Here is a 27,506-nt window from a genome sequence, read left to right as displayed (position 1 = left end):
TTTATCGAAAAGGAAAGGGAAAAGTCTTAATTCTCATTCCAATGTTTATTTTATGATCACCTTTAGTCATCATTTTTTGCCTAGCTTTATTTTTTAGATGAGTAAAGATAGTTCTTAACACAGAGGGAAATAGGCATAATGAAAATTAATACAGTAAAGTGAAATATTATCTAAGGAAACCTGATTCTTTTTATTGTTTTATTCACTAGATAGAATATAATTTCTGTGTAAAGAGAGAGATAATGCATTTTACCCACCCTTTTCTATTTCTTTTATTTTCATCCTTTAGGCTCTTCAATGTATTTATACTGTGGCTAGAAGATGAGAACTTTCAGAAAGGAGACACCTATATTCCTTCTCTACCAAAGCAATATGATACACACAGGCTAGCAAAGATTATGCAGAATCAACAGGTGACATTATTACAATACTTTTACTTCTCACAATATCTGATAGTAATTTGAATTTGTTATTAATGGGAATAAATAAATGTATTGATCCAGAGATTGAAGTTACTTATTAAATATGGCCACAGGGTATGAATGGTCTTAGTTTCTGTGGGCTTTGTCCATAATCCACATTATGTTCTTTTTGCTTTCAAATTAACATAATTTGTTAGAATATCTCCTTTTGAAGCATTGATGAAAATTGTGTCCTCCTTGGAGTATTGGGAACACTTTCTGTGTTTTATGATCTCTTGAAACCGTGTAAACCTTCTTTTTTTTTTGTTAATTGCCTTTCTTGTAGTAAGTTTGCACTAGCAGCATACTTTCAGTCCAGCTGACTTGAGTATCATTAAAAGTACTTTATTACAATTATGTGGATTTATAAGAGCCTCCAATTAGATGAATGTTATATAATGTAGGTATATATCTCAATTTATGGGGCAGTTAGGTGATGCAGTAGATAGAGCACCAGCCCTGAAGTTAGGAGGACCTGAGTTCAAATCTGCCCTCAGACACAACACTTTCTGGTTGTGTGACCCTGGGCAAGTTGCCTCAGCCCCTCCCCTTGTCCCTCCCCCAAAAAAAAGATCTCAATTTAATTCAGTTTAGAAAGTCCCATTGATTTCTGATTTCTGATGCTTCTTTGTAGTTTCTACCAAGCCCAGACTTTCTTTCAGATTTCTTGAAAAGTCTAGTTCCTCCTTTCTTTTGATTTGATCTACATTTGATCTAACCTAAACTTTTGTTGAGTTCCTCCATATCACAAGTAGTGGTTCATCTGTTCTGGACTAGTTTTTATTCTTCACAGCCCTCACTCAGTTCTTGGTCTAGCTTGTATCCCTCTTTGAGGGCTATCTTGATACACAGTTTCTGTAGGACTGAACTGCCTATCTTCTAGCTTCTTCTGCCTGAATATGAATGCTTGACTCTAGCTATAGTTCTTATGCTTCAGCTGAGACTCAATTAGTGACAATAGATTCCTGCAGCTTTACCATAATTATTCTAAATGGCTTTATTTATTTGCATATAGGAATATTCTTATTCAGTATAAATATGTAGGTAATATGGCTACTTCAAAGAGATATCGTATCATCCATAAATACAGGAAGTGTTAGGGAGGGGATGGCACATTAGCATCAGTGATGTCCTTTTTTATATTTAAAAGCCCAGCTGAAGATTATACTTTTCAGTACCATTTTAAAGGTGTAAATAAGATCAGTTTTGATCCAAGGAGCCATACTCATTTCCTGCAAAACTACTGAGGCTAGTCTTTATTAGATTAAAATGTACTTGGAAAATATTTAACTAATAAAAATACAATAAAACATAATGTTAATTTGTGGTTTTCTAAATCAATATGTAACCTCCCAAGGATTCATCCATTTTTATTTAATTTTGACATCCTTGGTCTAGAATACTTTGTGCATCTTGGGAACGGCTTTTAGGATTTAGGATTCTATGAGAATATTTTTTTTGCTGAGAATTGAAAAAGTCCTAGGCCTACAGGAACTTCCTGACCTATACCTGGTGAACCTCATGCCATCAAGTCTCCCCTTTGTCTTATAGATGAGGAAACTGAGGTACAGGGAAAATAATTAACCTGCCCACAATCATGTTGGTGGTATATGGTAGAGATTGGAGATCACATAATTGGACTCCAAGTCTGCTCCTTCTACTGTCTGATGCTGTCTCTTATTGATGATATGTCTTTATGTGATTCACATGAACAGCCATTACACTGCCAAAACATTTGTTAACTCTTTTCTTCTAGGAATTAAGGCCTTGAGAGTGATTTTATTTCTAAGACATCCTGACTCTACCATCTGCAATGGTAGAGGATGTTTACATTTTCCTTAAAAAGATAAGAAATGCTTTAGTGTTCTTTAGGAAAGATGTCTTAACTTCAGAAGCTTTTGATAGGGTGAGAATTCTAAATATGGCCATTTTTTAATGTTAGGGAACTTAGAATGAGATTTTTTTAAAGGTTTTTATTTATACTGATGAGTTTATGTATATTTTAGTCAAACAAGCTTCACAACTTAGAAAGATATAGTAATTTTTCTTCCAAAGTTAAAGTTGTATTATGGTTCTATTCCAGGATTTGTGGATGGAATATTTGAACATGGAACGTATTCATTATGAATTTTGGGAAGCTGTCAGTCTTTGGATTCAAGTAAAACTTGAAACCCATTCTGCACCCAGTAATTTGTCAGTACAGGTGGATTTTACTGATCCTTTGTCAGGTGAGTGCTATGAACATTGTCAAAACCATGCTGGATTGTGATTTGCTTACTACTGTCCTTCAGATAATCTTTTTTTTGGGGGGAATTCATTGAAATCTCACCTGACCAGAAAATATCTGGCCTTTATCCTATGAAACCTTATGGAATTTTTTTCATCAATATTCTACATTTTGTTTAAAGATGTTATTTTGGGAGGAAAGACTAGTGATTAGTGTGGGCAAATGAGAGTTATTCTTAATTTTGTTCTTCATTATATTATGGGCAAGTCTTTTAACAGAGACTTTGTTTTTTAATTTTTAATTTTTGTTATCATTGCCAATATTAATAATAATATACATTTGTGTAATATTTTATAGTTTCCTCATTGATCTATCTTACTTGATACTATCATAATTCCATGAGGTGGATAAAATCTATTATTTTTCTTATAAAGATGAGGAAATTGAGGCTTAATGAGATCAAATAGTTATCCAAGATCACATAGATAGTTTATAGCAGTCCAGTCTTCTGCTCTTTTAGGGAATATTGGTAGTATGCTGTAAGAGTCTTGATTAAAGTAGTTAATGGTACTTATCAAAGTATAGCACTAAAGGCATTTTTAGATCCCAGAAGATTATTAATTATTTGTATTTTTCATTGAAATTTTCTTAGTAATGTAGATTTATGATTAGCATTACAAAATGTGATATGTTTCTATTGCATTCCATATATTATATTATTTATTTAAGTTAAACTCTTGGTATCATTAATTTTTTTTTTATTTGTAACTTTAAAAATAGGAATTTCTCTTGTCATTTTGAGGAGATTCCTTTTAAAAGATATTTTTTTTTCCCAGTCAATCAACAGGTATTTATTAAGCCTTCACTATTTGCTAGGCATTGTGTTAGTCATGAGAGACAAGTTCATGAAATAATTCCTATTTCAGTGACCTTATATTCTAAATGGGGAAGATAGCAAATACAAAGGAAATACACATATATACACAGCATGACTATCAAGTTAATGAATTGGTTGCATAGGTTACAGTTGAACATAGGATGACCTTGGATTTTAACCACAGGCATAGCAGTGCTTCAAGTTACTCCTTCAGACTTTAATTTGTTCAACAGCTGCTGATCTATACTGGTAGTGGGGGTTTCATTATTTGAAATTTCCTATACCAATGAAATCACAGGGTTTTTGCTTCCTTCTTTATCCCCTTAGAACAAAAATGTTGCAAATAGAATTTTTTAGCTACAATATTTATTTTGAATGAAATTTGTTTTTTCATAACATTTAAAAATTATAGTTTAATCATTAAATTCATAGACATTTATTAAATCCCTACTATATATGTCAGGCACTGTGCTGTGTTGGAGATACAGAAAGAGGTAAAATACAGTCCCTTCCCTCAAGAAGCTAACAATTTAATGAATAGTAATTAAGATTACTGATTGTAGATGAATTAATTCAGAGATAGAATAATTACCATTCTGTCTCTATTAGATTTAGGATTTAAATTCCTTTGTTTGTTAAGTCATATTGTTCTAAAATTTTCCTGTTGACTCCTTAATGATTTGTATCCAAGTGGCCCTACTAAAACTTAACAGAAAATTTTTATCATGGGAACTAATTTTGAGCTTTAGACTATTGAGGTCTACATTGTGATGTCTTAGTTTGCTGTTCAGTGGAAAAATACTGTTTTAATGTAAGGCTAACACAGAGCATTTAATTTCAGTTTTTTGAGGGCATAAACAATACAGTTTCCTTTATGACAATAGAGTCACGCTTAACAAAATTTTCCTACTATTTCTCAAAAAGAATAGAAAGTAGAACTCCATATGGAACAAAGGTAGAAATTCATGATAACCCTTTCATAAAAATTTGTTGACTTGACTTACTGACTTTAAATTAACCTTGAACTTTTTCTTCTATTATTTAAAAAAATATTTTTTTAAATGAAATATTGGTTGGAGATTTCTTTGTAACTAGGTCTTCTCCCTTCTGAATGTATGTGTACCAAGCTCTATCTTGGATCTCCTGTTATATTTTGTCTTTATGCTCATTTTTGAGAAACTTAGCCATTTTCCTTATCCTCTGTGTGGATGACTTCCAAGTTTCTTCATCCCTGAATCTTCTTTTTAATTATTATATATATTACATTATTTGCACATAATAACCAGTTCAATTGATATTTGTTTTGAATATTGGAATTTATTTAATATCTTACTTTAAGAAGTGACAATGTCTGCTCATACTTAAGGTTCACTATGGTGAGTTAATATATTTTTTTTTTTTTTACATTTTAAGTTCTGAAACTATACCAGATCCTTCTAGTTATCAATTCTTTTCTTTTGAAATGGATAATGTCATTTATAATTTTTTTTGCAATTGGTTTGTGTATTTATAATACTCAATAACTTAGTCATTCAGTTATTCTTCAAATAATATAGCTATTACTGTATTATAATAATTCTTGATTTTGATCTTTTCACTCTTCATTATTTCATACAAGTCTTTCCATGTTTTTCTTTTTTTTAATATTAATTTTATAATTATAATGTTTTTTGACAGTACATATGCATAGGTAATTTTTTACATTATCTCTTGTACTCCCTTCTGTTCCGAATTTTCCCCTTCCTCCCTCCACCCACTCCCCTAGATGGCAGGCATTCCCATACATATTAAATATGTTATAGTATATGCTAGGTACAATATATATGTGCAGAACCGAATTTTGTTGTTGTTGTTGTTGTTGTTGTTGTTGTTGTTGTTGTTGTTGTTGCAAAGGAAGAATTGGATTCTGAAGGTAAAAATAACCTGGGGAGAAAAACAAAAAATGCTAACAGTTTACACTCATTTCCCAGTATTACTTTTCTGGGTGTAGCTGATTCTGTCCATCATTGATCAATTGGAATTGGATTAGCTCTTTATATTGAAGATATCCACTTCCATCAGAATACATCCTCATACAGTATCTTTGTTGAAGTGTATAATGATCTCCTAGTTCTGCTCGTTTCACTCAGCATCAGTTGATGTAAGTCTCTCCAAGCCTCTCTGTATTCCTCCTGTTGGTCATTTCTTACAGAACAATAATATTCCATAACATTCATATACCATAATTTACCCAACCATTCTCCAATTGATGGACATCCATTCATTTTCCAGTTTCTAGTCACTACAAAAAGGGCTGCCACAAATATTTTGGCACATACATGTCCCTTTCCCTTCTTTAGTATTTCCTTGGGTTATAAGCCCAGTAGTAGCACTGCTGGATCAAACGGTATGCACATTTTGATAACTTTTTGGGCATAGTTCCAAATTGCTCTCCAGAATGGTTGGATTCTTTCACAACTCAACCAACAATGCATCAGTGTCCTAGTTTCCCCACATCCTCTCCAACATTCATTATTATTTGTTCTTGTCATCTTAGCCAATCTGACAGGAGTGTAGTGGTATCTCAGACTTGTCTTAATTTGCATTTCTCTGATCAATAGTGATTTGGAACACTCTTTCATATGAGTGAAAATAGTTTCAATTTCATCATCTGAAAATTGTTCATATCCTTTGACCATTTATCAATTGGAGAATGGCTTGATTTCTTATAAATTAAAGTCAATTCTCTGTATATTTTGGCGATGAGGCCTTTATCAGAACCTTTAACTGTAAAAATGTTTTCCCAATTTGTTACTTCCCTTCTAATCTTGTTTGCATTAGTTTTGTTTGTGCAAAAGCTTTTTAATTTGATGTAATCAAAATTTTCTATTTTGTGATCAATAATGATCTCTAGTTCTCCTTTGGACACAAATTCCTTCCTCCTCCTGAAGTCTGAGAGGTAAACCATACCATGTTCCTCCAATTTATTTATGATTTCGATCTTTATGCCTAAATCTTGGATCCATTTTGATCTTATCTTAGTATGTGGTGTTAAATGTGGGTCCATGCCTAGTTTCTGCCATACTAATTTCCAGTTTTCCCAGCAGTTTTTGTCAAATAATGAATTTTTATCCCAAAAGTTGGGATGTTTGGGTTTGTCAAACACTAGATTGCTATTTTTATTCACTATCTTGCTCTGTGAACCTAACCTATTCCACTGATCAACCAGTCTATTTCTTAACCAATACCAAATGGTTTTGGTGACTGTTGCTTTATAATATAGTTCTAGATCAAGTACAGCTAGGCCACCTTCATTTGATTTTTTTTTTTCATTACTTCCCTTGAAATTCTTGACCTTTTGTTCTTCCATATGAATTTTGTTGTTATTTTTTCTAAGTCATTAAAATAGTTTCTTGGAAGTCTGATTGGTATAACACTAAATAAATAGATTAGTTTAGGCAGTATTGTCATCTTGATTATATTCGCTCGGCCTATCCACGAGCACTGAATGTCTTTCCAATTATTTAAATCTGATTTTATTTTTGTGGCAAGTGTTTTGTAATTTTACTCATATAATTCCTGACTTTCTTTTAGTAGATATATTCCCAAATATTTTATATCATCGACTGTTATTTTTTATGGAATTTCTCTTTGGATCTCTTGCTGTTGGATTGTGTTGGTAATGTATAAAAGTGCTGAGTATTTATGTGGGTTTATTTTGTATCCTGCAACCTTGCTAAAGTTCTGAATTATTTCTAATAGCTTTTTAGCAGAGTCTTTGGGGTTCTCTAAGTATACCATCATATCATCTCCATGTTTTTCTAAGATCATTAATTTTGTCATTTCTTACAGCATAGTAGTATTCCATCACAATCATATATTACAACTTGTTTAGTTATTCCCCATTTGATGGTTCAATTTCCAGTTCTTTACCACTACAAAAAGAGCTGCTATAAATATTTTAGAACATTTAGGTTATTTTCCTATTTCCCTGGTCACCTTGATACCTAATAGTGATATTCCTGGGTCAGTGGATATACACAGTTTTATAGCTTTTCGGGAATAATTCCAGGTTGCACCCATAGATATTCATGTCCAAAACTAAACTTATTATCTCGAAACACAGGCTCATAACACTTGATTCTTTACTTTCTCTCACTTCCCCTACCCCACATCTAATTAGTTGCCAAGTCCTATTGATTCTACCTTTGTAGCAACTCTTTGTAGCATCTCCTTCTCTTTTCTAATACTGCTACCATCCTAGTATAGGCCCTCATGTCCTCATGCAACAGCTGTTAATTGGAGTCTTTTCTTACTACCTCTAAAATTTATATTTCTTTTTTTTTTTCCCCTGAGGCTGGGGTTAAGTGACTTACCCAGGGTCACACAGCTAGGAAGTGTTAAGTATCTGAGATAAGTAAGATTTGAACTCCGGTCCTCCTGAATTCAAGGCTGGTGCTATATCCACTGTGCCATCTAGCTGTCCCCTAAAACTTATCTTTCTAAAGATCACATTCCCCTATCCAATTTAGTAAGACCTGTTGGCTTGTAAAGTCCTTCATAAACTGGCCTCTTTCTCTCTTTCCAGTTTTCTTACATTTTACACTCATCCACATATTCTGGGATCCAGTGACCCTGGCCCCCTTGCTGTTCCATACACAAGATATTCCATCTCCCAGGTCCTGATTGCATTTTCACTGATTGTCTCCCCCGCCTGGCATTTCCACCTTCATTATCTTCATTTTCTGCTTTTCCTGACTTCCTTCAAGTCTCAATAAAATTCTGATTTTTGCAAGATAACCTTTCCCAGTCCTTAATTTTAATGCTTCTCTTCTGCTAGTTATCTCTAATATGTCCTTACACAGTTTGTTTCTACATAACTGTAAGCATATTTTTCCTAGTGTTAGAGCTCCGTGAAAGTAGGAATTGTTTTTTGTTTTTTTTTTTTTGCCTTTCTTTGTATCCCTAGCACTTAGCATGTACTTGATGGTAGGTGTTTAATAAATATTTTTTGACTAGTTGTGTCATGCAGAAGTCTTACCTTCCTGATTTAAACTTTTCTTAACTGCCTAATATTCGTAATATATTCCCTAAGGCCAGGACCTCGGTGTGACAAATCCTTTCTTAGTCTTTTTTCTCTTTTCATATAATCATTTTTCAGATCTATTCCTTTTCTTTTTGGGAATATCACTTATTATCACCAAATCCTTTTCTTATTTGGGGTAAATATATTCATAGTCATAATTGTCTGTCAGAAAATTGTTTACACTAATTCTGTGATCTTGCAGTTTTCCTAAAATTGTCACCAGTCAAGGAGTATTTATTGAATGTACTACAATGTACTTTCTGCCATGAACTAGGAAGTTTAGAGGCATAGAAGTATATGATATGATAATTTAACCTCAATAAATTTGTCCTCTGACTGGGGAGACTAGATCAATATTTATGAAACAGTTTTTAACAATATAAGATTATGTAGTTAAATGCCACTTTGTATTGTACAATTTTATTTTATTTTATTTTATTTTTTAATTTTTTTTTATTTTTTTATTTTTGTATTCATTTTTCCAAATTACCTCCCCTCCCTCCCCCCGATGACAGTCAATCCCATACATTTTACATGTGTTACAATATAGTCTAGGTACAATACATGTGTGTGAATACCATTTTCTTGTTGCACAATAAACATTAGAATCCGAAGGTACATGCAACCTGGGCAGACAGATATTAGTGTTAACAATTTACATTCCCCTCCCAGTGTTTCTTCTCTGGGTGTAGCTACCTCTGTCCATCATTGATCAACTGGAAGTGAGTTGGATCTTCTTTATGTTGAAGATTTCCACTTCCATCAGAATACATCCTCATACAGTATTGTTGTTGAAGTGTACAGTGATCTTCTGGTTCTGCTCATTTCACTCAGCATCAGTTGATTTAAGTCTCTCCAGGCCTCTCTGTATTCCTCCTGCTGGTCATTTCTTACAGAGCAATAATATTCCATAACCTTCATATACCACAATTTACCCAACCATTCTCCAACTGATGGACATCCATTCATCTTCCAGTTTCTAGCCACAACAAAAAGAGCTGCCACAAACATTTTGGCACACATATGACTCTTTCCGCTCTTTAGTATTTCTTTGGGATATAATCCCAGTAGTAGCGCTGCTGGGTCAAAGGGTATGCACAGTTTGATAACTTTTTGGGCATAATTCCAGATTGCTCTCCAGAATGGCTGGATTCTTTCGCAACTCCACCAGCAATGTATTAGTGTCCCAATTTCCCCACATCCCCTCCAACATTTATCATTATTTGTTCCTGTCATCTTAGCCAATCTGACAGGTGTGTAGTGGTATCTCAGAATGGTCTTAATTTGCATTTCTCTGATCAGTAGTGATTTGGAACACTCTTTCATGTGAGTGGATATAGTTTCAATTTCTCCCTCTGAGAATTGTCTGTTCATATCCTTTGACCATTTATCAATTGGAGAATGGTTCGGTTTCTTATAAATTATGGTCAGTTCTCTATATATGTTGGAAATGAGACCTTTGTCAGAACCTTTGTTTTTAAAAATATTTTCCCAATTTGTTACTTCCCTTCTAATCTTGTTTGCATTAGTATTATTTGTACAGAAACTTTTTAGTTTGATGTAATCAAAATCTTCTATTTTGTGATCAATAATGATCTCTAGTTCTCCTCTGGTCATAAATTCCTTCCTCCTCCACAAGTCTGAGAGGTAGATTATCCTCTGTTCCTCTAATCTATTTATTATCTCCCTCTTTATGCCTAAATCATGGATCCATTTTGATCTTATCTTGGTATATGGTGTTAAGTGTGGATCCATATCTAATTTCTGCCATACTAATTTCCAGTTTTCCCAACAGTTTTTTCCGAATAATGAATTTTTATCCCTAATGTTGGAATCTTTGGGTTTGTCAAAGATTAGATTGCTATAGATGTACCCTTTTTTGTCCTTTGTATCTAATCTGTTCCACTGATCTACCGGTCTATTTCTTAGCCAATACCAAATGGTTTTGGTGACTGCTGCTATATAATATAGCTTTAGATCAGGTACACTTAGACCACCTTCCTCTGAGTTTTTTTTCATTAGTTCCCTTGCAATTCTCGACCTTTTATTCTTCCATATGAATTTTGTTGTTATTTTTTCTAGGTCATTGAAATAGTTTCTTGGGAGTCTGATTGGTATAGCACTAAATAAATAGATTAGTTTGGGGTGTATTGTACAATTTTAAAGTGCTGTAACATTACATGTTCATATGATCATGTATGTGGTGTAATCTTTTAAAACTGTAAGATACTATATAATTGGAAGTGTAGTTCTTGTCATTTATTTCACTTATTATAACTCATCAGTCCCTATTGTAATATTTTCATTTAAGTAGTGTTTAGTAATATTTATTTTACTTTACTTCCGTCTTTGGTCTTAAAGACTGTTGACTTTCTTTAACTAAACTCATTTTTCATAACCCATGACCCCCATATTGTGTTTCAGGGATATTTTTTACTTTCTACCTGTGGAGCTGGTCTTTTCAACTCTACTTCTAGGAATGTTTCTAGGGAGTTCCATGCCACAGAACACTTTTTTTCTCTTTGAAATATAGTTGAGTGCCTAACTTGTCCATGAAACCAGCCGTTTTCTACTTTTCCTGTCTTCTTTTCTCACTTTTCAAAACACTTTTTTAAATAATTATTGCATTTATCTGTACATGCCAGACTCCTGAGCTTCTACTGAAATGCTTTTGACCTTCTGGCGGTTCCTATAGGATTTGTTAAGAGTCAGAAAACATTACATTTGCTGATTCTGATGACTGGTATTCAGATAAATGTTCTATTTGTTTTCATGTTCCTTAATATATAGGAAGTAATGTTAGAACATCTTCTGTTGTTTGCTTCATCTTTAGTTAAGATTTATTGGTTTTGATTCTCTTTCAGCTAAAGAGAGGATCTTGAGCAACTTGAAGAAGCATGAAACTCCTCATCCTCCCCTTGTTCTACATGCCCTGAAAGCTCCAGTGCCTGTCATTTCCTCAACTAGTTTTCTAAATCAGAAGGAAACTATGCAGCTTATACGCCCAGACCTGAATCTCTTGCAACAGCATGCTAAGTAAGATGATACATTGAAATTGCTCTCCTTTTCATATTAATTACATAGCCTGCATGATTTAGCACCTGAAGTGGGCTCAGCTTGGGAACACTCACCCATCTGGTTTGAGTTACCGTTTTTGAAAGCTCAGGTTATGACAGATCTCTTCATTTCTTTTAGAAAACTGAAGTAATATTGTACATATTCTTAGCATGTGTATATTTTATTGTTTTTCAAGTGGCAACAATTCAAATGTTAAAGCCAGTCCAGTTTTTCTAATATTTGTTTCTGAGTCAAGATTTTATATAGATTACCTATTAAATAGATATGAGTATTATTTGAAGATAAATGTTAAAATGAAAAATGATTTTTGTCTTGATCTTTAAAAATTCTTATTACTGATTTGTACTGATTAAAAAACATATTGTAAAAGTTGAATGAGATATAGAAAAATGATTCTACATTGGTATAGGGAACTCCTAGATCGATCGGTCTTTCTTTCTTTCTTTCTTTCTTTCTTTCTTTCTTTCTTTCTTTCTTTCTTTCTTTCTTTCTTTCTTTCTTTCTTTCTTTCTTTCTTTCTTTCTTTCTTTCTTTCTTTCTTTCTTTCTTTCTTTCTTTCTTTCTTTCTTTCTTTCTTTCTTTCTTTCTTTCTTTCTTTCTTTCTTTTTCTTTTCTTTTTTTTTTTTTTATAAAAATAGCTTTATATTTTCAAAATACAGATAGTTTTCAATATTCATCCTTGCAGAACCTTGTGTTTCAAAATTGTTCTCTTTCCCTCCCTGCCTTTGGAGAACAAATAATCCAATATAGGTTAAACATATGCAGTTCTTTTAAACATATTTTCACCTTTATCATGGTAGACAAAAATAGTCAAATCAAAAAGGGAAAAAAGTGAGAAAGAAAAAACAAGCAAGCAAACAACAAAAAAGGTAAAAATGCTATATTGTGATCTATATTCTGTCCCCATGATCTCTCTTTGTGTGCAGATGTTTCTTTCCATCACAAGTCTATGGGAATTGGCTTGAATCACCTCATTGTTGAAAAGAGCTAAGTCCATCAGAGTTGATCATTACATAATTTTGCCATATACAATGATCTCTTGGTTCTACTCATTTCACTTAGCTACTAGATCATTTTTCAACTCAGGATAAGATCATTTCTATAGCTTATAGTCTTAAATTTCTGGGGTACACTGAGAGGTTGAGTGACTTGTCCAACTCCCTAGGATGTATCAGTGGCAGAGGTGGGAAGGCCTTGAACCCAGCTCTTCCATACTTTGAGGCTTGTTCCCTAACTATACTATGCCATGTTGTCTTTGCTCATACTCTACTATCTTGCAGGATTGTGAGGATCAAATGAGATAATAATTGTAAAAAGTGTTTAGCATGATACCTGGCTCCTAATAGATCTGTGTAAACACATATTCTCTTTCTCCCTTCCTTAAAGAGACATCTTACCAGTTAGACAGTGAGAATTTGTAAGAAGGGGTTATATACAGAGTAACTTCACTTTGCCCACTGCAAAAGAGTTAGCCTTTATTGTTTTAGAGTCTGTAACTTACTTTAAGTTAAAGACTTTCTTTCTTGAAGACGTTTTGCTAAATTGTCAACATAGTATATGTATTGCCTGGTTATTTAGAAGAAAAATGATTGGAAACATGGTTAGGAATAAGACTAATAAGTTTATATGTATAATATCAATGCATTGTGTATAAGTAAAATGAGATTGGGTTTTTAATACGTGGAGATAAATATTACCATTTAGTCTTCATCAAGGATTAGTTGGATGAGACTTAGAAATGAATTATGCCAATTGAAGTCTGTATCTTGTTCAGAAGAAATAAATTAGATAAAGGGAATCCAAAATGGTAGTGTAGATTGAGTAGATAGTATATTATTTTATAGAATTCAACAAACTTGAGAAGAAACAGCATGGAAAACATTTGGATAAGGATAAAAGGAAAGAGGAATGATATTGATGGTTTTTCAGTTGTTTCAGTCATGTTTGACTCTTTGTGATTCTATTTTGAATTTTTTTAGCAAAGATACTGGAGTGATTTGCATTTCCTTTTTCAGCTCATTTTTCAGATGAAGAAATTGTGGCTAATGGGACTAAATGACTTGCCCAATTCAGCTAATAAGTGTCTGGGTCCAGATTTGAACTCCTGATTACAGGCCTGGTGCCACCTTGTTGCTCACATTAAGTGATATCACAGTAAGATTATACACTGTACCACTGACTTCCCAGCAAGATATTAAAGGATTATAAATCTCACAAATAGATCAACTGTAATGTAAGGGGGACTTGAATTATCCAAACATTTGGTGGAATTCTCTCTTGGAAGAGGAACATCTGCTAAATTCTTGATTTTTTTTCATGCTTAGTTTCTTTTTTTCAAAGGTATAGAAAATATGGAGGGGAGCTGATAACCGATCAATAAGTAGGAGAATCAATTGTAGAAGTGAAGATTAGAAAAACTCGAAGAGCAGTTAGGGTTGCCACCTCATCCATCACAAAAATGGTGAATGCTGGGCATAGTTAGACATATAATTTAGAAGAGCAGATACAGATTAAAAGAAGTAATAGTCATAATCTCATAGCCTAAGAATTAAAAAGGAAAGATAGTTCAAAAGAGCTGAGTGCAATGCAGACACACAGTTACCGGTGATCCCAAGAAAAGATAGAGGTATCTAAAAAAACTGATGGGGTTGTTCCAAAATTCATCTAAGATGACTAGGGGTAAGGAAGATTCACCATCATGGGGGGCAATATATCCTTTTTCTTTGTCCTTTAACTTCTTGGGCAATCCAGAACTCATCTGTACTTTTTATTGATTTCCATAGCCTAGATGAGATGAGAATTGCCAACTCTATTTGTAGTCAGATGGAAGACTACCAGACCATACCATCTCCTATACCACTATCTGCTAAGATGTTCTAGGCTTTAACATCTTACTTGTCTCAATACTCTGTAGACACCTGATCATTTGGCCTGTTGATATAATTCAAGGATCTTTGGGCCTTAATCTTCACCCTGATAATGTACCCTTTATCTTTTCTGAAGATGCACTTTCTTGTATGTGTTGTCTTCCTTAGTCGGAGTGAGAGCTCTTGAGAACAGAGACCATGTCACTTTTCTTTTTGTATCCTCAAAGCCTCAGCACAGTGATTGGTAAATAATAAGCCCTTTACTTCATAAATACATTTTCATTCATGCATTGATTCAAAATGAAGTTTGAAAGTACTAAAAATGGCACATAACAAAGGAAAAATGAAGACGAGGTCTTTATGAATTAGTTCAGGGGGTAGCTAAGTGGCATAGTGGATAGAGCACTAGCCCCGAAGTCAGGAGGACTCGAGTTCAAATTTGACTTCTGACACTTAACATTTCCTGGCTGTGTGACTCTGGGGAAGTCCCCTTTATCACCTTTAGATTTATGTATATATTTAAAACATATTTAACATAATTTAACATAAATATAATTTATATAATTTAACATAAATAAAATAAAACATTTAAACATAAATCTAAACACATAAATCTAAAGGTGATAAAGGAGATTTTTTAAGGTGTGTTCCTAAGCAAAAAGAATAGTAAAGGGAAAGGCTCATTGGTTCAATGCTACTCATATTAATACTTCATAGAGAGAAAGACCTTTTCCTCTGTTCTGCTTCTAGGATGCAAGAAACATGATCTTCATGCCACAAATGGTACATAAACATAGTTAAGAAAAATTTGAATCCCAAGATAAAAAAAGATAGTAAGGGAACATTTAATTGTTCTAAATAAATTTTTCTTCAGACCAAGATGAATTACATTTCAAGATACTCAAATAATCTGCATTTTAGTTTTTTGCTTCATTGACTGTAATCTATAAGGGTCTGTGGGATTCAAAATTGTGGAAGAAGGAGATTAAGGGTAAATGACACAATTTTTTAAAAGGGAAAAATAATCTACTGACTTAGTTACTGTCAACCAGCAAAATTATGTAGGAAATTGTCAAATGGATGATTTGTGAACACTGAGGGAAGTGGTGATTATTGCAAGGCAAAATAGGTTCGCTAAATACAAGTCATGTGAAACTTACTAAATTTCCTTTTCTGATAAGGTTACCAAACTGGTATTTTAGAGGAATGTGATAAACATAGTATGTTAGAATTTTGGCAGGGTATTCATTCAAGATTCATTAAACAAACATGAAGAATTGGTAAGCATTTACAAAGCTTCTTTTAATATTCTGTGGACATGATGGAAAAGTAGAGACTGTATACACAATTGATTAGATTCTTAGGTGGGAATGACTCTTTATCTTTAAAAGAATAATTAATTCATGTAGCAATATCCTCCAGTAGACAGCTCTATTGTGATATACTGCAAGACCTGGCTGTCCTTAACACCATTGAGTATTTTGATTATTTATTAATACAAAGACAGAATAGTATGAAGACATTGCTAGTATGCTCATTAGTTGTCAGAAACTTGGGTAAATAGCTAATGTGAAAAAGGGATGAAGTTTATATTAATTTTAAAAACTATAGTTGTGGGGCAGCTAGATGGTACAGTGGATAGAGCACCATCCCAGAAGTCAGGAGGACCTGAGTTCAAATGTAGATTTAGAGACTTAACACTTCCTAGCTGTGTGACCCGGTGCAAGTCACTTCAATTGTCTCAGTAAAACCAAACCAAAACAAAACAAAAAACCAACCAAACTGTACTTGTATAAAATAGTTCATGTTGAAAAGACATGTCAAAGAACTTAAGAACTTTAGTTGCCTGCAAGCTCAGTTTATAATGACTGTCATACAAACTAATTTGATCTTGGACCACCAGTTAATAAAAGACTAACAATCATATTAAGGAGGTAAATACCCTCCTCTATTTTGCCCTAGTCAGATGACAACATAACATTTTAGACTCAACAAATATAACTTAACATTTTTTAGCAGGTGATTAAACAAATATGATGTTTTCTGTTACCCTTTCCTTTTTCCCCTATCCCCCACCATTAATAAAGTCCAAGAAATTTTAATTTCTTTACTGCTTTTCACTCTTTCAGTTAATTTATGAATTTATCTCTCAGGGTCTTCACAATTGTTCTGTCAGCAACTTGGATCTAGACTTCTGTTTATACTTGGTCTAATCCAGATATGTTTATTCTCTTTAGTGTATTTCTACCTCTTACTATGCATTTTTTAGGACTTGATGTCAGAGTTCTAGTGTGGTGTCTTTATACTGTCCATGATGGTGAAAAAAATTCATCATAGAAATCCTTGAAGATCATTTCTATTTCTGTTCTTTTTGTTGTTTCTTCTTCCATTTTTATCCTTCAGCATCCTTGGAATGACTTTGCTTAGTTGAAACTCTCTAAATTGGTTTTATCTTCTACTACTTTTCTGTTTCATTAGGACATACTGCTTATAATGTTCCAACATCCATCTTTGTAAGATCTTACAAATGAGCTTAGTATTCTAAATTGGATTTGCTGTTGGCTGCCATATCTCCCTGCTTGGCAAGTAACTTAGAGGTTTATTAAGTATAACACTCTTTAGGCTGTTATGGCCTTCTATTTTGAGAGTTGATTTATATCATTTAAATTTTTTTTTAAATTAAAGCTTTTTATTTACAAAACATATGCATGGGTAATTTTTCATCATTGACCCTTGTAAAACCTGTGTTCCAAATTTTCCCCTTTCCTGCCACTCCCTCCCCTGGATGGTGGGTAATCCAATACATGTTAAATATGCTATAATATATGTTAAATACAATATACATTTATTTACTTATATAATTATCTTGATGCACAAGAAAAATCAGATAAAGGAGGGGAAAAAACTGAGAAAGAAAACAAAATGCAAGCAAAGAACAACGGAAAGAGTGAAAATGCTATCTTGTGATCCGCACTCAGTTCCCCTCAATCCTCTTTCCCAATGTAGATGGCTCTCTTCATCACAAGATCATTGGAACTGGCATCAGTCATCTCATTGTTGGAAAGAGCCACATCCATTAGAACTGATCATTGTATAATCTTGTTGTTGCCATATATAATGATCTCCTGGTCCTGCTCATTTCACTCAGCATCAGTTCATGTGGTCTCTCCAGGCTTCTCTGAAATCATCCTGCTGATGATGTTCTTACAGAACAATAATATTCCATAACACTCATATACCATAATTTATTCAGTCGTTCTCCAATTAATGGGCAATGGGGGAATGGCTTGAGTTATTATGATTTTGAGTCAGTTCTCTAAATATTTTAGAAATGAGGCCTTTATTAGAACCTTTTTCATTTAAACATGTATGCATGTTCTCCTGTAGGGAGGTGGTTTTGTTTTTGTATAAATATATGAAGATAAATTCAAGGTGGAACTATGAATTGATATAATTTTCTTAAAAAGTTTGGGATTTTATGAGGTCACTCAATTGTTTCCTTCAACTCAGCAATTCATGCCTGAAGATGATTTGCACACTGAAAGGTCTAAAATATTTGTAGCCATAATTTTTGTGGTAGCAAAGAATTGAAAGCAAAGTAGGTACTCATTAATAGGGAAATTGGTGAACTAATTGTGGCATGTATATGAAATGGAGTATAATTTTGTCATAAGAAATGCTAAATACAAGGAATTCTTGGAAAGAAGATAAGATTGAATTGAAATACAGTGAAAGAGGCAAAAACCAAGAGAATTCTTTTCTCCTACTCTCTCTTCTCCTCCCTTCTCCCTCTTCTTTCCCTGCTCCCCCCACATATAGTGTCAATGAAAACAACACTGAAAGGGGGCTTAATTCCAAGTATTTGGTTTGACCAATCTTAGTCATAGAGCACAGACTTTGAAACATAATCTTGTTTTCTTGGTAGAATCATAGGAAACTATTGGTATAGAAAGCCTCATATTCTGACAGTTTAAATTGTTTTTTGTTATTTTTAACTATTCTTTTTTCTTACTTGAGAGGATTCATTACATCAAGAGTTATATCAGGAAATAACTGATGTAACAAGTAAGTCAGAGGAAGACTAGTGCAGGTGGATGAGATTCTTGATAAGCTACCTGTTGTACCAGATGGCCTTTTGAGATTTCCTCCAACTTTGAGAACCTCTGATTCTGCGACTTTTTCCACTATTTAATGCTGGTGGAAATCTTAAAACCACATTGTATAAGAAAGTGTTGGAGAAATTGGAAATTTTTAGCTTGGAGAGGAAAAGACTTGAGAGGATAAAGAGCATGGGAAATAGATGTGAGATAGCTGGCCTCAGATATTTGAAGGGATGTCATATTACTTCACATGTGTAGAGTGTGAAAGGTTTACCAAGCTCTTGGTCTAGTAGACTGTCAAGTGGTGGTACAAGTGTTGTTCCCTCTATTACAAGTGCAGAAACCGAATACTTAGCCAACAAGAATTTATTATTAAGTAGCTCTTATAATGTGCTAGGTGTACTGTATTACATGCTTGGGGTAAAAAGGCAAAATAATTTCTTACCTCCAAGGAGTAAATGTAATTTGGAGGGAGTGGGGTATAACATTAGAATGGATCAGGAAAGGTATCCTATAGGATGTGCCTCTGTATCTGCACTTTGAAGAAAGTGGGGGATCCTAATTAGAAGAGGTGGGAAGTGAGGATGTTCCAGACTCTGCAGTGGCCTCTGCAGAGGGATGGAGATAGGAGAAGGAATGTTGCATATGAGGAAGAGCACCTAGGGCAGTTTGGCTGCAGTGCATGAAGGAGAGGACTATGTGATAGAACTGAAAAGTATATTGGAACAGGGTCACTGTGCAGTTCTGGCCTCCTTAGGGTGGGGGCAGTGGGAGCCCTCCCTCATGGACTTTGGGGTCTGTGTTGGCCTGCTCCCAGTTTGTGAAAGCTTTAATTGACAAACAGAGGAGTTTGTATTTTGTATTAGAGGTGATGGGGAGGGACTGGGGAGGGATAGGCAGAAAATGACTTTTGTTTTAGATGTCTTGAGTTTAAAATGTTTACAGGACAACCACTTAAAATGTTCATTGGGCAGTTAGTGATATGGAACTGGGATTCAGGAGAGACGTTAGGGGTAGAAATACAAATCTGGGATTCACTGGCATTGAGATATGTTAATTGAACACATAGGAACAGATGAGAGACGCAGTGATTTACCCATGGTCTCATCTTAGAACTAGTAAATGCCATCTGAAAAAGTATAGCTCTAGGTGACATCCCAGGATCAGTGATATAATTTTATTATATTGAATATATTATATTGAACTATCCAAGATCATGTTGATTTTTTGGCAGCCATCATCAATTATGATTCATATCAAGTTTGTTACTAACCAAAATCTATTTGTCTTTTTCATGTGAATTGCATTTTGGTCACATTTCCTCCATTCTTTGCGTGTGTGTGTGGGAGGGGGTTACTTGAGCATAGGACATTAATCCACTTGAGCTTTTGGTTATTTACAAATTTGAGAAAAAAAATTTTTTTTAACATAGTACAACGATTGGAACTATCCAGAAAAAGAATATTTGTCTTATTAAGTATCGAGTTTTTAGTCACTATAAATATTCATACATAGGATGAATGCTCATTTTTCATAAAAGGGAAATTCCTACATTTGGAAGGCAATTAGACTAGATGACATCTGAAGTTCCTTATAACAATAAAAGTTTAAGGTTTTATTCTGATATAAATATTACTAAAAAGGTGGTAATTGATCCTTTTTAGAGTTCTTTAAATATAGTACATCAACTTAGGCAGGTAATGATTAAGAGATTTAATTTATCTTTCATGAAGTCACATTTCACATTATAACTTAAACCTTTTCATATGATCTTGGAAACACAATTTATTTATCTTCAAAACCAACATAATATCAATTATAGTAATTGATACATGATGTTTATTTATGGCTATCTTGTTCCCACCTCAGCTCCTTTTTTCTACGAGACCTTACCCATGATATAACAACCTTGGAGCATGTCTTCACTTCTAGATTGTAGAAATTCTGAAATAGCTTCAGTTTCTTGGTTCACATGAGTAGTAATTCTCTCATTCTGTGAGGGGAGCAGAGCTTACTTATTGTTCATTTCATCTGAGTAATAATATCTCCAAACTTTTCTTCTCCTAGCAAAAGACAGAGATTGTTATTGTGAATCCCTGTTCACCCTAGTGAACCCATGAGTCCTTGATTAAAAAGTTGTTGGAAACAATGTCTGGGTATCTTGATATGGTGTCCTTCTTAATGGTTTTAGGGAGGGCCTGGTGATGAAGATTTTTCTTTTGAGTACATTTTTTTCCTAGTGCTTTATTTAATATTCTGATGATGTTTTTCAGAACTGCAACCCTTTGGGAGTCACAGCAAGTTGCTCTGGACAGTGAGCTCTTGGATGCAATTCCCAAACAGTATGTTAACCGAGAAGAGCAGATTACACTGCATTTGGAGTGTCGGGGCAGTAGCGGCAGGAAATGCCAGGGAGCAGCTGTTGTCACAGTTCAGGTAAAAGAGAGTTTTATTCATTTGATAGATATTTGCTCAGTATTTATGATGTGTACCTAGTACTATTAAGAATTCAAAGGAATAAAATTGGCTGCAAGAAATTTATCATCTACTTAGGAAGACATGAAATTAATCACATTACCTTGTGTTTTAAGTGGAAGCTAGAAATAGTACATAGCATGAAAGTTCAGAGAAAGATTATAGTACTTAGAAAAGGTTTCATGGAAGGGGGGGGTGAGACATAAACTGGACATTGAAAGATTTGGAAACATAACAATTTGGCTAAATGGATGTTAGGGTAATAAGTGAAGGCACAGAGGTAAAAACATACATATTATATTCAGGGGCTAGTTAATAGGACAGCCTACTTAGAAAGAGTCTAGGGGAGAAACTATAGATAAAATTGGAAAGCTAGGTGGGATCTGAACTATAAAAATCATTGAATTTTAGGCTAAAGAATATAGACCATAGTATATTAGTTCATGGGAGTCACTGAAAGTATGGAAACAGAAGAGTAAGAAATATAAATAATGAATTAATTATTGAAGCAATGTAGGATCTGGTAATGATTTATAGGATGTATTAGAAATATGACTAAAAGAATTGTTGAATTAGAAATATTACTTTTTTCTCAGAAATATCTTTCCAGATTATAATGACAACTTCAGAACAGGATTTTAGATAAAAGTGTCAATAGTTCTTGTGTTGAAAGTTTTTAAAGAGAGTAGTTACCTGCTATCCAAATGCATTTTTTACTGCATTCATGGGTATCTTTTCAATAATCCATGTAGCTATTATGATAGAACTGTGATGGATATTTTATTTACTGATGCAGATTGTAACCTTTCCATGTTTTTTTTTACCTACAAAGTTCCATAGATCTTCCATAGAACATTTACCAAATAGGCTAGAGGCCTTCTGCTGATTCTTTTCTTATCTCTGGGATATCAAAGTGCCATCTGATTTATCAGTTGCCTCTAATTTTTGCAACATGAGTGTACCACCTCTTTTTTTCTTTTATCCTACATAGCTTCAGAGATTTTTTTTTTATACTTTTATACTACTTCTTTCTTGGAGGTCATCTTTGTTACTATATGCATCTTATTTATACCTACAATATATTTTCCTATTTTGATTATGAATTGATTATGAATCATAGTGTGCTATGATTCATAGCCACTCTAGCTTTTGAAAGCAACTTTCCTTTGTGAGTGAGATAGGATCTCTAATGTGATCCAATCAGATTTTGTCTTCATTAATTCTGGGATTAGTTAATATATGTGTTTATATGCTGATGGACTCTGAGAACTGTGAGTTCAGATCCATGCTTTAGTTTGTACAATATACACACAAAAAAATACATTTTTCATCTTATTCTTCTAGTATGGAAATCTTACAGTCCTAGCCTCAATTGGATAATTGCACAGAAACCTCTGACTCATTGTTGTCCAGACTAGTATTTTGTGCTTAGTAGGGATGGGAATTAGATGGAAACTTAGTCTAGCATCTGTTAGCAGCTTTCTTCTAAGACAAATTTAGGAAAGAGAATCAAATTTTGGTTACCATGAGGTTTGGGTCCATTGAGTTGGTTAGTTTTGTTGTAACAATGACTACTTTCTATACCATCAGCCCCATCAGGATTCTTACAACATATATCATTGTGGGATAATAAAAAGAAGACTGTACTTGAAACAGGGAAACTTCAATTTAAACCTCAGCTTTGACATGTAGTGGCTGTATGACCATGAGCAAGTCTTAGAATCTTGATGAACCTCAGCTTACTCATCTGTAAAATGGGAATATTAATACTTGTGTTATCTACATCCAGGGATTATTATTTGTAAGCCTTAAAGTGCTATGTAAATGTGAGTTATTTATTTTAAATTTTGCTGAGTCAATTTGGGTTAAGTGACTTGTCTAGGGTCACACAGCTAGGCGTATCAAGTGTCTGGGGTCGGATTTGAATTCAGGTGCTCCTGACTTAAGGGCTAGTGATCTTTATCTGCTATTGCTATGTAGCTGCCTCGAGTTAGTTATTTTTATTGCATGAAAATATAGTACTTAAACATTTAAGTATCACCCTCCATAAATAATATATCTGATCATATAATTCTTGAGAGTGACTTTTCTTTTGTGATTTCATTGTCAAAATTAGAATGCTGCTTTGGATCTTTTGTTCTGCTAGTGAACAATCAAGTACAGTAGCTGATAAGTAGCTGCTTTCTTTTATTACAGAATTCAAATTTCTTAGCTGCCTCCCTCAGAAAGATTCTTTTGAATACTGATTGATATCCTCAGATATCCTTGCTATGATTTTACAAATTCAGGTGCTAGCCAGGTAGAAAACAGTGAAAATAAAGTGTAAGGCAGCATTTGGCTCTAAGAAGTTAAGAGTGCTGAACTTGGGGCAGTAAGTCCTAGGTCCCTATCTTCCTTTGTCACTTATTAATAGGGTAAGGCTGGGGAAGTTACTTGATGGGCAAGTTATTTGACTTTCCTTCTGAAGGCAACTTTCCTGTGTGTATGAGATGGAAAATAATCCCTATAATATTCATCTCACTCTATTTTGTTGTTGTTGTTGTTGTTATTGAGGCAATTGGGGTTAAGTGACTTGCCCAGGGTCACATAGCTAGGAAGTGTTAAGTGTCTGAGGTCAGACTTGAACTCTGATCCTCTTTGACTTCAGGGCTGGTGCTCTATACACTTTGCCACCTAGTTGCCTCATCTCAGTGTGCTTTTTTGGGAGGTTTAAGAGAGAATTGTAAACTTTAAAGGGTTATATAGATGCCCCTTATTTTTCTCGCTTGTGTTTCAGTGAGACAGTATTTTGCTTAGGAATACCTGCCTTATGGAGACTTGGAATTTCTTTACCTTCTTTAAGAATCTTCATTATGTAGTTTATATTTGGATATATTTAAAGGTTCATTTAATAATTTATCTTAGAATGCTGATTGTTCTGAAATTACTCGGTTTGTTAATAATTTTTGTGTCAAGGAGGACCTTGGAAATTTCCATCTTTCTGCAAATGCATTTAGTTTATTTTAGACTGAGAAAAGCTGAACACATTTCATGGGAAAGTGAACGTGCTTCCCTTTTGGTCCCCTCTCCTAATATTCAGTGATTTTCCCTAAGGAAACAGATTACTTTGTGGCAGGGTGCCTTTTATTGCATTCCTGTACTGTGATGCAGTTCTTGATTTACTGTCATGTGAAGATTATGTTCATATTTACAACCTAGATATGAAAGTGAATTTCTAGCCCCCTTTGCACAATTTTAGAATCCCCTCTTAGCTTATTCTTCCCAGCTTTTTGAATTTTTTGGTAGTTATAAATGACTCAAGTAAAATGACTTTCAGTCTTTCCTTTGTTCTATTCTATTGTTTAAAACTTGTAATTATGGGTTGATTTATTTAGCCAAAAAAATCAGAGAGACCTAGATACCGTGGTGGGAGCAGTATGGGAAAATGATAAATTTAGATGTCTACAAATTAAATATCGAATCAGTCTCTTTTAAGCCTTCTGATTTTTTTAGAGGCCTATTTTGTACTCTCCCCCTCAAGTTTGAGAATATTTCCTTATTTTTCCTTTATTAAAGCTTTTTATTTTTCAAAACATAATACATGTTCAATTCTTCAACATTAGCCCTTGCAAAACCTTGTGTTCCAATTTTTTCCTCTCTTTCCCCAGATGGCAATATTTATGCAATTGTATTGCTGCATAAGAAAAATCAATAGAAAAAATGAGAAAAAATAAAATGCAAGCAAACAACAACAAAAAGAGTGAAAATGCTATGTTGCGATCCACACTCAGTTCCCACAGTTCTCTCTCTGGGTGTAGATGGCTCTCTTCATCACAAGATCACTGGAACTGGTCTAGATCATCTCGTTGTTGAAGACAGCCACGTCCATCAGAATTGATCATCATATGATCTTGTTAATTTGCACTTCTTTTTACAGTATTATTATATGGTTCAAACCAGTGCTTGCCAACTTAAGGCATAAGTATCCCCAAGACACATCTGAAACAATCCTTATTTGTACACCCCAGCCCTAACCTCTCTCTCTTGACTGAGTCTCCTGTCTTCTACTTCCTGCTGGGCATCTAGAACTAGATGTATAGTAGACATCTCAAATTCTACATATCCAACCTGAGATCATTATCCTAACTTACCTAGTACTGGTAACGGTATTGCCATCTTCCTAAGCATCTAGACCTGCAACAATCCTTGACTTCTCACCCTTACTCTCCATAGCCTCACTTCCCAAATTCTTTTCATTCTGCCCTTTTTTCTTCTATGACACTGCCTCCATTCTGTTGCAGGGCCTTCCTGCTTTCATGCCTGGACTTTTGTATAAATTGCTGGTGAGTCTACCCACCTCAGTTCTCCAGTCCATTCCATTCTCTGCTCCCTGTAAAACTGATCTTGTTGAAGCACAGATCTAACTATGTCATGTCTATTCCTTATTCAGCTCTAGGGCATCTTTAACCTAAATACAAAATCCTCAGTTTGGTTTTTAAAATCTTTCATAATGTGACTTCCTCCCACCTTTAAAGTTCTCTTACAAGTTAGCTTCTTGCTCTTTCTCACACATGATATACTCCCTTTTCCCAACTGCGTTTTCACTGGTTTTTCCTCATGCTTAGAATTCTCTTTCTCTTTATCTTCTTTTTGCTTCTCCTGCTTCCTTCCAGTTTCAACTAAAGTCTTACCTTCTGGGGAACTCTTCCCCCACCAAGTTAATTAATTTATTTAAAACTTCATTACAAACAGAAAAAAAAATTTGCCATGTGAACAGAACATAAAAGAAAATTCAACATATGAAACAATAAATTTTTATTTCAATGAAGCTTATATAATAAATACACTGTATTTGGAGCTGTGTATCTTTGCTCCTTGTAGGTTTTCTTTTGTTCTCTGCTGCCCTTTCCCACTTTCCTCCTGTCACTTCTCCCAAGAAGGCTACAATTAAGTCCTGATATATTTATATGTATGCACACATACACATACACATTCATATACATAGATATTTATAATCACGCACATATACACACATGTACATTCATATACATCTATGTAAGACAAATGTACATTTGTTTGTTCTCTGTTTTTCAGAAGGTGAATAATATCATCTTTCATAAGTCCAAGTCTCCAAAATTTTCTAAGTCTACCAGTTTATCATTTCCTACATCATAGCAGTATTCCAACTGTATCCTATCTAGTTATTTTAATTCATTTAAAACAGTATTGATTAATGGGGCTGAAATATAGTGTAGTTTCCCTATGTTTCTTTTTAAATTAAATGTATTTTAACTCTGATTAACATTTGATTAAATATTTTTGGTTGCACATCATCTATTTATTTATTTATTTTTTAATGGTTTTTATTTACCAGATATATGCATGGGTAATTTTACAACATTGATAATTGCCAAACCTTTTGTTCTAATTTTTCCCCCTTCCCCTCGTCCTCCCCCCCATGGCAGGTTGACCAATACATGTTAAATATGTTAAAGTATAAATTAAATACAATATATGTATACATGTCCAAATAGTTGTTTTGCTGTACAAAAAGAATCGGATTTTGAAATAGTGTACACTTAGCCTGTGAAGGAAATCAAAAATGCAGGTGGACAAAAATAGAGGGATTGGGAATTCTATGTAGTGGTTCATAGTCATCTCCCAGAGGTCTTTCTCTGGGTGTAGCTGGTTCAGTTCATTACTGCTCTTTTGGAACTGATTTGGTTCATCTCATTGTTGAAGAGGGCCACGTTCATCAGAATTGATCATCATACAGTATTGTTGATGAAGTATATAATGATCTCCTAGTCCTGCTCATTTCACTCAGCATCAGTTCATGTAAATCTCTCCAGGCTTTTCTGAAATCATCCTGTTGGTCATTTCTTAAAGAATAATAATATTCTATAATATTCATATACCACACTTTATTCAGCCATTCTCCAATTGATGGGCAGCCACTCAGTTTCCAGTTTCTGGCCACTACAAAGAGGGCTGCCACAAATATTCTTGCACATACAGGTCCCTTTCCCTTCTTTAAGATCTCTTTGACATTATTAATAAGAGAAATGCAAATTAAGACAACTCTGTGATACCACTACACACCTGTCAGATTGGCTAGAATGACAGGGAAAGGTAATGCAGAATGTTGGAGGGGATGTGGGAAAACAAGGACACTGATACATTGTTGGTGGAACTGCGAATACATCCAGCCATTCTGGAGAACAATTTGGAACTATGCTCAAAAAGTTATCAAACTGTGCATACCCTTTGATCCAGCAACGTTGCTACTAGGTTTGTATCCTAAAGAGATCTTAAAGAAGGGAAAGGGACCTGTATGTGCAAGAATGTTTTGGCAGCTCTCTTTGTGGTGGCCAGAA

At 34.1% G+C, this 27,506-nt stretch overlaps 1 protein-coding gene across 4 annotated transcripts in view; it reads left to right on the top strand.

Annotated features, from left to right (window-relative positions):
* The window catches only part of EPG5 (ectopic P-granules 5 autophagy tethering factor), a 139,957-nt gene that overhangs the window by 70,679 nt on the left and 41,772 nt on the right, over positions 1-27,506 (top strand). For all 4 annotated transcript variants that reach the window (XM_074279273.1, XM_074279272.1, XM_074279270.1 and 1 more), the window contains exons 24-27: positions 290-413; positions 2,545-2,689; positions 11,495-11,666; positions 20,949-21,111. In XM_074279273.1, the coding sequence (XP_074135374.1) occupies positions 290-413; positions 2,545-2,689; positions 11,495-11,666; positions 20,949-21,111 (604 nt within the window). The remainder of the gene's footprint in view (positions 1-289; positions 414-2,544; positions 2,690-11,494; positions 11,667-20,948; positions 21,112-27,506) is intronic.

The sequence above is a fragment of the Sminthopsis crassicaudata genome, chromosome 1, assembly GCF_048593235.1.
Source record: "Sminthopsis crassicaudata isolate SCR6 chromosome 1, ASM4859323v1, whole genome shotgun sequence".
Classification (NCBI taxonomy): Eukaryota; Metazoa; Chordata; class Mammalia; order Dasyuromorphia; family Dasyuridae; genus Sminthopsis; species Sminthopsis crassicaudata.
Note: the sequence above shows the minus strand (reverse complement) of the source record. Positions and strands in the feature narration are given on the sequence as shown.